The sequence below is a fragment of the Arvicola amphibius genome, chromosome 4, assembly GCF_903992535.2.
Source record: "Arvicola amphibius chromosome 4, mArvAmp1.2, whole genome shotgun sequence".
In the NCBI taxonomy this organism is placed as follows: domain Eukaryota; kingdom Metazoa; phylum Chordata; class Mammalia; order Rodentia; family Cricetidae; genus Arvicola; species Arvicola amphibius.
In genome coordinates, this window is record NC_052050.1 from 148,764,907 (window position 1) to 148,775,458 (window position 10,552).

Below are 10,552 nucleotides of genomic sequence, written 5' to 3' on the forward strand. Positions count from 1 at the left end.
TGTTAGTGGGTAAACAGAAACCTAAACTCAGCATTCCACAGGAATCTCATGAGGCAGGTTTCCATTTACCAGGGAAACCATTACTTCCTTTATCCATTCCAATGGTCAAGGGTGACTAGTTCCTGATTAATCTGAACAGCCTGCAGCATTTCAAAGACCAACCCCCAAGCCCCTACCCCTAACCCCACCCCAGCTAACAACTATCACAAAGTCTGCTTGCTCTTCCATTGAAGTCTCATCTGTTATTCTTGGAGACACCTAGCAGTTTGTTTCCCCTGTAACTTTTTGCCCATGAAGTGACCCACAGTCTCACTGGGCTCTCACAGTTACTTGCTTATGACCCAGGTTCCTGGCGCTCTCAGGAATGAAGTGGTTGTCCCTGACTACAGAAGCTCCCTGAATGGGAGGCAGATCTAGCAGGGTTTGGCCCCATTGTCCACTAGAAGTTAGTTTAAATGGATTCCTATAGATGCTGTATCCAAGGCTTCCTGAACACCTAGGAGAGCAGACCTTAGTCCCCTTAGGACTCATTATTGATCCTCCAGTGACTGGAAGGACCGGGACCTTTTTGTGACAGCAGAAACATCCATTTCTCCAGTACCCTTTTTGCTTACAGTAATTACATTGATCCTTTTCTAGTGGGTGTTGTCTATTTTCACCTTTTTTTTTATTGTCAAGGTTTATTTTTTCTTTAGGTCATCCTGTGGTCCAGAATGGGCTGATTCTGAAGGCAGCGACCACATCTAGAGTCTAATCTGTCTTTATTTTCTCAGTATCTCAGTTATGAGAACCTCTTGGGCACTTCTAGAAGCTGAGACGTGTTTGTGTCCCCATGAAACCCTCAAGTTTTGGGGGCTTTTTCTTGACTTGGTAACAAAAGCCAAAATTAGAGCCTGTCCATTCTAGAGGGTCCAAAGGAATGTATGTTTTGAAAGCTTCCTATTAATCAAACATTCAAGGAATGCCTGGTGGGCATTTTAGGGTCCCATTTGGAGTGGGTAGAAGGGAAAACCTCCAGTTTTCTACCCTCTGCAGGCAGCTGTGGCCAAGAAAATCCCAACATACATCATTCCTCAGAGGTGAACAGTCAAAAGCAATTGTTAACATTCATCCCAGGTGGGTCCATGGGTTTGTAGAATAGACTTAAAGAGGTCAGGGCTGTGGTTTTTCAGAGATTAGGGCATTTAAGATGGGCGGTGGTGGCACACACCTTTAATCCGAGCAGGATAATCTCTATGAGTTCAAGGGTCAACCTGGTCTATAAGAGCTAGTTCCAGGACAGGATCCAAAGCTACAGAGAAACCATGTCTTGAAACCCTTCCCCGCCCCCCAAAACACCCAAAAAACAAACAAACAAAAACAAAACCCCAGAGATTAGGGCATTTGGAGTCTATCAGTTATAAAGGTCTGCTGTAGAGAAAGACCCATAAATCAGGAATGAGCATTGGTCTGTACCTGGGGTGGGTAGGCCTCTCTAGGGGAAAGCAGGAGACAGAGGAATAGTCTCACCATTTTTCACTGCCCCCTCCCATGCACACTCATATTACAGAAATATGCCCTCAACTTCAAAGCCACACAAGTAGCTCAGACACCTTATTAAGCAGGGCCCTAGGTCAATAGATTAGATCAAGGCCTATGATTCTGCATCTCTAAGAAGCTCTCGGGTGAGGCCAACACTGTGTGTCACCTGACAGTCATCAGCTGCTGTTCTAAGTAAGATTGAAGCCTGAACTGGAGGTGTAACAGTGTTGGTGAATTCCTCTAGCATACAGGAGGCCTTAGATTTGATCTCTGGCACTAAATAATTCCTTAACTTTAATATAAATACGTCATTACTTTCCTTGCCACTCGGCAGCTCCCTGTTGCCCACTGACCTTATGCCACACTTTGTATATAACTAACTCATCGGTCTCTCCATCCCCCACATTCAATCAACCATTTGCAGCTCCCCAGACAACTGCGCTCTGCTGTTCTCACAAGGACTGCATCTGTTATCTCAGCCCCCAGCTTCTTCCTACTCTGAAGGTAAGCTTCTCCAAGCCGTTAGCCCCTCTAGGAAACCTTTCTACAAGCCCCCACTCGCCCTCCCCAGTAGCTGGTGGGATGACCCAGGAGCTACCAGGAGTCTTCCCTGTCTTGCCTCTGTGTCCTCACACCCAGACAGCTTTCACTGTACCTGTCCCCATGTCGTCAGTTCCTTAGCCCTTGCCTGCTGACTTGTGAGCTTTCCCATTACTCTGGGGTGACGAGGAAGGTGTATCCGTTGCTGAGAATGACTGAGGTGGCCTTTTTCTCAGTGTCCTGTAAGAGACCACTGGAGAAGACAGCTGTCACTTGACAAGTGCCTCGAGAAGCTGTCAGAGATGAGTAGCGGGCCTCTTTGACTCTTCTCTCCAGCACCCACGGGTGACCTTTCACTGTCTCAGGTTCTGCTCTTCCAGATCTACATAGGAAACAGGCAGGACCTTGGGCAACAGTATCTCCAGACAGTGAAAGCCGGAAGAGACAGCTCTGCCTGGGAGTGATTCCTTGCTTTTCTCTCTAGCCAGGAGGGTAGGTGGAGACTTGAAGAAATGTTTCCTAGAGGGGCTAAATGCTTGGAGAAGCTCACCAATAGAGCAGGAATGAGCTGGGGGCTGAGATATCAAACACGTTCCAGGAGAGAATAGCAGAGCTCAATGCTCTGAGGAGCTGCAAATGATTGTGTGTGTCGGGGAAACAGGCTGATGAGTTACACAAGCAGCGTTGATAATAAGGTTGGGGCAACAAAGGAGTTTGGCAGACTTCTAGAAGTCTGTCAGCCCAAGTCAGGCCTCCCACACTGGCCAGAGTAAAGAGCTCACTCCCGCAGGGTGACAGAGGCAAGATGTCTCAGCCCCTCTCTGTCCCTGTGTGTGTCTGTCTGACATTGGGTCTCTTTTACACAACCCTACAAACCCCCACACAGGCAGAGGACAGACACTGGGAACTGTCCAGTTTGGAGGATGGGATACAAAAATCACAGAATCATGGCGGGGCAGGGAGAATGAAGCCAACCTTCCTCGAAGACCCATTTTTCAAACCTCTCCTCAGGCCTTTATTACCTCTCTTATGGCAAAGAGACAAATTAGTGTCTATTTACTCTAGTACATGGGGCCATCCTGGTCTTGGATCCCTACCAGTGATGGCTGTACCCCGTGGTCCTGCGTGTCTAGTGTTCACTATGCACGCCCTCGGGGGAAGATTGTTGACTGCGGCTCTTCATTGGCATGGTGAGGACCATTCTGGGGTCTCTGCTCCCCAAGGATTTGGAAGCCACGGCCTTCCACCCAGAGGGCTTTCTCTTCCTCCCAAAGGGCATGCTCTTCCTCCCAGAGAGACTTTTTATCCTCCCACAGAGCCTTCTTTTCTGCAAGCAGGGCTCTTTCCTCTACCCACAAGGCTTTTTCCTCCTCCAATAGGGCCTTGTCCTCCTGAAGAAGATTCCGGTCTCTTTCCCGTAAAGCATTGTCCTCTCTCCAGAAGGCCTTGTCCTCCTTCCAGAAGGTTCCGTATTTTTTCCAGAAAACCTTTTCTTCTTCCAGGAAAGATTTTTCCATTTCCCAGAAGGTTTTTTCTTCTCTCCAGAAGGTCTTCTCTTCTTCCCAGAATGGTCTTTCTTCCCCCTGGAAACCCAGGATCTGGCTCCGGAAAGCCCGGATCTTGCCTCGGAAATCCCATATCTCTTCCCGGAAGTCTTTTATTTTCTCATGGAAAATTTTCATCTCCTCTCGAAAAGCCTTTTCCTCTTGCACCTTGTGTATTAGTTTCTTCTGACGAATACTGGGTGGTGACAGCACCAGGGACCGGAGGCAAGCCAGCCCCATCCATTTGCACACCTTGAAGGGAAACATCTTCCAGTCGGTCGGAATGGTGGGTGGCTGTGTTGGAGATCAGTCTGTTGGCCACGTCCAGGTCAGTTGGTCAAACCCTGTGAGTACACCAGAGAGAACACGTCCATGAGTATAGGAGGCACCCTGTCTGATAGCAGAAAATTTAATCACTGCTCTCTTCGTGAGAGGCAAGACTTAGTACAGAAGAACGCTGGGTGGGCATGGCTCTGAGCTACTTGATCAGGGATACACGGTCTAGCGTTCCACAAATAATCTCGCCCAGTAAAGACTGCAGTCCTAAACTAGGAACCAAAGTGCACAAGAATGATGTGATAATTTAAGATGGTTCGTGGCAGAACAATTGGGGAGCGACAAAGAGATGATTGGTGAGTGCCCGGGAAGGGCCTCAGAGGGGCTGGCAGTGTCCTGTTTCTTTGCTTGGGAAGTGGCTGCAAATACGTCATAAAAAAAAAAAAAAGGTTTGTAAAACATTTCACACCAGAAAGGGGAAGAGAAGAGAGAAAAGAGGATGATGAGAAGGAATGGGAAGAGAAGAGAAAGGGAAGTAGGGGAAGGAGAGACGAGGAAAGGAAGGGAAGGAAAGGGAAAGAGGAAGGAAGGGAGGGAAGAGGGGAAAGGAAGGAAAGGGCAGGAAAGGAAAGAAGAAGGAAACGGAGAGGATGAGGATTTTCAACACTTAAATATCCGAGGTAGCGTGTATCAGGACAATCCACAATTCAGATAACTACCAAGGCCATCGCACTAGGAGAAAGATGAAGGCTTAGAATGCAGGGAAAGCTGAATGCAGACAGTGTGTATACTCAGGTGCGGAGATCGCATCGTGTGCTTCTCGGAAGCAGGGGTTTGTCCTCAATGGCCCTCACCAAAGCACCGCAGTGTAAAGCAGCATGAGACATTTGCAGGGGGTTTCCCAGACCTTCCCTGCGTTTTTCTTTCTCTTGGCTTGGGATGAGAAAATAAATAACCTCTCTCCCTCCTTCCCTTTCTCCCCCTCCCTCCCCCTCCCTCCTTCCCCCTTTTCCTTTTTCCCTCTTCTCTTCCTCTCTCCTTCTTCCCCTCTTCCCCCAACTGCGTGCATCTTCATGCTCATTCACATTGGGTGGCTCACACATTAAAGTTGTTGTAAGACACCTGGGAATTGGATGGTGAACCCCACCAATGGAAGGAGGTGCGCGTGCGCACATGATGCACATGCATACACGAAGATAGTGGCTATAGTGTGTATGGCTATTGACCTCTCCTCTCTGCAGTAACACAAACCAGAAACCTGAGGCTCACCTCTGATCTTCTCCTATACCAGACTTCACCACCACCACCAAGCCCTAATTCTTTATATCTCTTGGAGGCAGGCACACATTTCCTGTTCCATCTTCAGGGTAGGATGTCTTTTCCCCGCCTGCCTGGTGTCTGGCATTGATCTTGCAGTCCTGATTCTCTGCCTACACAGTATAGCCTTCCTCCGTCCTGCATGGATTTCTAAAAATTTGTCCTGGTGCATCACACTTGCTTACAAGCAGTCAAAGACTCCTTAGGCTGCAAATCAAGGCCAACCAATGGCGCTTGTCTGTCTCCTCGCTTCCTCTGTCTCTCCACTCTGTTCCAGGTGGCATATAGCTAATTCTCTAGATACAACCTGAGCAGTTTTACCTCTATACCAAAGCACCAATTGTGTCCCCTCTAAGGCTTCCTTCACCTTCTGGCGTGGGCTCCAGTTCTTGTTTCTCCCTTCCTCTCTGTGTCTGTCTGCCAGTGTCCTACCGTTACCTGGCATACTTGACATTATGTTTGGATGTGTCTTCCTGCTGTCTCTGTAACCTGGGAGCTAGTAAAACAATGCTAGATGAATATAACTGAATTTAGAACTTTGATTTTGTTTATGTCATCGTATTGTTCTTGATCTAGAATCCCTGGAATGTGCTAAGTTCTCCATTAGTTCCTTTTCCCTGGATAGCTTGAACTAATTGACCTGATTCTTTCAGATTTAGGCAAGGAGACCCTCTCTCCTCACAGCTGCTGACTCAGGGCTGCCCTCCTGTGCAGTTAGTAGCCCCGTCTCCCATCCCTAGGCGCAGTTCCTAGCGCAGTTTCTGCTTCAGAGTAGCTGGTCAAGAAGCAGCAGCTGAACTGATGGCAGTTTCCTGAATTAGAATATAAGAGGAAAAATCATCCCAGTTTTTCTTCCATTTCCACTGCATTATCTTTGGGGGGCGGGGCAGGGGCTGGTGAGGGTAAAAGCACTTGCTACCAAGGTCAAAGACCTGCGTTTGGTTCCTGGAAGCCACATAACAGAAGGAGAGAGCCAGCTCCTACAGGTTGTTCCCTGTCCTCCACACACACACAGTGGTGACACCCCCATACCCATACACACAAACGAATGTAAAACAAATGCTCTTAACAGGAATAAAATCGGTAAAATCAAGCATAAATGCATCATATATCAAGAACAGTAGAAAACTGCCTATATGTGTCTATGTAGATACTTTAAAATTCAATAAAAACATGCCTGGCCTTCATAACCTTATGAGGCTAGGACTTATTTTGAGGTTACTTACTGCTTAGCTGTTTCCCAACTGGGAAAGCTCCGTAGCCCTCAGAGGGCAGGCAGTCTTTGTCACATCAGAATCCTAGTGATGTCTCTCTTGGGCCCACCCCTCCCCTCCTCACAGTGACCCCTTTGTACTCAGTTCTGAGTCACAGGGTGGGGGCTAAGATGGGGCCCTCAGTGAGAGACCTATGAAAGGAGAGAGCACACCAGAGAAAGATGGTGACACCTTTCATCTTGGACTTCACCAATTGTAACTGTTACCTCGGATTCTGTCCAGGTTGTTTCTGGAAGGGCCTCTGGGACCATGCTTCATGGGGGCATATGTATGTGATGAAGGGCTCTTGTCGCTTGCTCTGTTTGTCTTTGTCATTTGGTAGTTTGACTAGGACGTGTCTTGGTCTGTGTTTCTTTTAGTTTATGCTAGTTGCTTTTGTTGGGATCCTTGGATAGTTGAAGACTTTATCTGTTTTTTTTCATCCAATTTCAGTCAGGTTTTGTCATTTTAATCCCTGTTCTCTCTTTCTGGCATTTATATTATTCACATGCTTGGAGCAGATGGTGGCCCACGAGTTTCTGAAGTTTTGTTTCTTTTGCTCCCTCATTTCTGTCATTTGGACAGAAATCCAAATCTCAGGATCTGCTTTTGACTTCATGTGTTCTTTTCCCATCGGCTCAAATCTACTATTAAGCCCCTCGATTTAGTTTTTCATTTTCAGCACTAGAGCTAATTTTTTTTTTAACCACAGTGAAATTTTTGCTATATCACAGAAAATTAGCAAATCCGTTATTTCACAGAGGTGTTTATCCTTTGGGGGATAAGATGTTAAGAACACCCAAAATTTACTTATCAAAAATCTTCAAAGCAACACAGTTATATCAAGAAACATGTATCCCAGATATATGCTTTATCAAGTTTCACCCATTTCTACCCCACCATTGTTTAATTCTGTTTCTATATATTCAGATTTTTTTCTTCTGCGATTCCACATATGAGTGAGACCAGACAGTAGTTTTCTATTGTGTCTAACTTATTTAGTAGTCATGTCTTCCAGGCTGATCCAGGAGGCAAATGATATCTTAAGGCTTAATTTATCTTTTTGCTTAAGACAATTTCCTTTTTTTTAACTCCCCTGCATTTTAAGATTGTAAGTATCGTTCAATTAAACTGTGTTCTGAGGTAGACATGCCAATGATCCCAACCCTTGGGAGGCTAAGCAGGGGGATCAGAAGTTGAAGGCCCGTTTGAACCACCACGTAAGCTCAAAGGTAGTTCTGGCTACAAAGAGAGGGTGTATCTAAAAAGAAATAGCTTTCCTGACATCCATTGCAATTTCATTTTTTTTTAAAGCCTTGTTAATTCCTTTACTGTTAATCTCTCCCCTACTTCCACCACCCCAAATCATGTAGGGTCCAGATTTCATTTCCTAACCCTTTCCCTAAAAGGTGCTACCTCCTACCCAGGCAGCTGAGGGGTGGGAGGAAGACTTCAGAATAGACCCACTTTTGGCTCGCCCTCCCCCAGCCTGGAGCCAGGAAGGCGCGGTGACAGAGGGATGGCTAGATGGATGGCATGACAGAGTGGGATAAAAAGAAGATACCCCACTCTAGGCTGAGCGCTGCTTCTCCAGATCCTGTCCCTGTGTGTGGGAGAGTGATTGGCTTGACCTGTCGTGTCTAGCAGAGGCAAAACCCTTTCTGGAGTAGCCCAGTTAAAGTTGTGGGTTTTCAGCGAGGCCGTGCCTGGTGTTTTAAAGCTATTGCTGTGGACATGCTCCTAGGTCTGATCTCCATCAAAATGGTAGCCAGGGGTAGAAGGGAGAAGCAGCCCCTGCCTGCCTTGAACTATTACAGGCTGTACCAGGAGAGCATCCAGCTGGGGGTAGGAGCAGCCAGGTCCCAAGGGTGGCTGGCCCACACATCATAGATGCTCTTGTTGGGTGGTACTCCCTGGAAGAGGAAATCTAGGTCACAGAGCAGGTCCAGGGATCCTTGGGATTCAGTACCTACACTCCAGTAGGCTGGACTGGTTGAAGACGGGCACTGGGAGCAAGAGGTAGGAGGTAGTGTGGCCAAGGGCACTACTACATTGGGAGTGTAGATGGGCAAATAAGAAGTGGGTAGCTATCCCCACAGGGAAGCTCTGCACCCCCTGCTGGACATCCCCATGGGATCTTGGGAACCCTGAAATAAGTGGACTGGCCAGGTGCCTTGCTCTGGGGAAAGAGAAGGCCTGATGACTTCCCCTTGGGAAGTCTCCCCCTCTATTCTTGTGGGCCCAGGAAGGGAGCGGAGGGGCCACAGAGGCTTCTCAGTGGAGTCACAAGGCACGGTACACATCTCTTCTTCCCCCTTAGAGCTGGTACCTGCCTGAGCTGAACTGCTCTGTCCAGCTAGCGCAGGCTGCTGGGGCCATGTTGATTCTTTCCCGGGGTCCGCTAGCAGGGACTGGATGCTGAAACCGTCCCTGGATGGTGGTGGGGGACTGGGCGGCCGGTAAGGCTGGCCGTGGAGCACGTAGGGGCTCAGGTCCTTGACGAAAGCTCTGTGTGTGCCCCGGGTCTGCCATCGCCGGCACAGGGCAGTGTTCTGAAGGCGGAGTGCCTCTGCTGGGATCAGGCTCACGTCCACCGCCCAGAAGTTGCCCTTAGCCTGGGGCTTTGCAGGGTCCTTGGGCACCTTCCGGAAGCACCGGTTAGAGGAAAGGTTGTGGCGGATGGAGTCCTTCCAGCCTTCGTAGTCGTCCCTGAAGAAGGGGAACATTGCCTGGACCTGACGGATGATCTGGGCCAGCTTCAGCCTGCGGAAAGGTGCTGCCTGAATTACCAGAGCGATCATGGCCAAGTAGGTGTAGGGGGGCTTATCATGACGCAGGTATCTCTTCTTCCTCCTCTTGGGGGGAGACTCTGCCTTTGGAGGCCTCTGATGAGAGGTGTTGCAAGACATCACGCAAGGAGAGCGGCCCTGTGTGGGCGTCTGATTTAACCTGCAATTTCATTTTTTTTCCTACTTTTACATTTGCTATTTACAAGTCTTTAGCTCAATTTTCAAATATGTGAAATATTTTCCAATTTTGTTGGTGAAGTTAGAGTCCTCATTATATGATAATTCAGCCTTAAATACGTGGGCGCGCGCGCGCACACACACACACACACACACACACACACACACGCACACGCACACGCACAGGTGTGTACCGCTCTCATTTGAAGGTGTCGGGGCTGCTGACGGGTAGCCTGTGGGAACCATGGATACCAAGATGCTGTCCAGGTGCCCGATGGGAGCTGGAGCTCTGGGTTCATCAGCAGCTGCTCTTGGGTTCTGGGGAGTCATAGAGAGGCCTGTATGTCTCTGGAATGTCGCAGCCATCTTTACCTTAATGTACCTGATGACTTACCAGATATTGGCAGAAGGAGCTCCCGTCATCCTTTCTTCCTTCTCTAAATCTTGTTCTGTAACAAGCTCAGAATCTTTAGATTCCTTGCTGTATATAGTTAAAGGAAAAATATAAGGAAACGATGTCAGTAGGGAAACCCCAGGAGGCCATTAGAATGCAGATGTTGCCACCTTTTTATTTGTGTATATCAACACACTTGCTTCTGTCCCAGGGTGGAGTGCTGGGAGGGGCTGTGTGTACTCACTCCCTCTTCCATGGAGACTAGCTGTCATAGCCACTAGCAGTTCCTTCAACCTGGTTACAGTTTGGCTTTGAGTTTCCTTGCCACTAAAGTAAAATAATAACATGAAACCTCAAGTAAAATTTATTTCCCCTCTGGAGAAATATGGGTGAGGTGTGAAAGATAATGTTTATATATGTCAGTGCCTGAAGGGGGTGCTGAGTGATTTGGGGGTCACCTTCAGCACACTGTGTGGACTCCCTAGCAGACTCTGGTCACTGATCGGGGTGAGTGGTTTTGGTGAGGCCCAGGCAGAGGCTCTACAGCCTTCCTTGCTTAACCAGAGCTGACATCCAGGCTGTCTGTCCTTCAAGTGAGCCCTTGATGAGGGGCAATATATTGATAGGAATCCCAAGAAAACATGAATGTTGGAGTCCTCAACTTTGCTTGTTCTGTGAACAAATTTATTGTTTCTCTCTCTCTCTCTCTCTCTCTCACACACACACACACACACACACACA

General features: G+C 48.0%; 2 protein-coding genes across 2 annotated transcripts; both read right to left on the bottom strand.

Moving 5' to 3' along the window:
• Window positions 1-3,200: 3,200 nt before the first annotated feature.
• Window positions 3,201-3,872, bottom strand: Ccdc70 (coiled-coil domain containing 70). The gene has a single exon (XM_038324873.1). The coding sequence runs from the start codon at window positions 3,870-3,872 to the stop codon at window positions 3,201-3,203; it is 672 nt and encodes a 223-aa protein (XP_038180801.1).
• Window positions 3,873-8,262: 4,390 nt separating this feature from the next.
• LOC119811638 (forkhead box protein H1-like) lies at window positions 8,263-9,783 on the bottom strand. Its single transcript, XM_038325532.2, is given in 2 exon segments — window positions 8,263-9,400; window positions 9,602-9,783. Coding segments are annotated over 2 exon segments (1,320 nt in total).
• Between the last annotated feature and the right edge of the window lie 769 nt (window positions 9,784-10,552).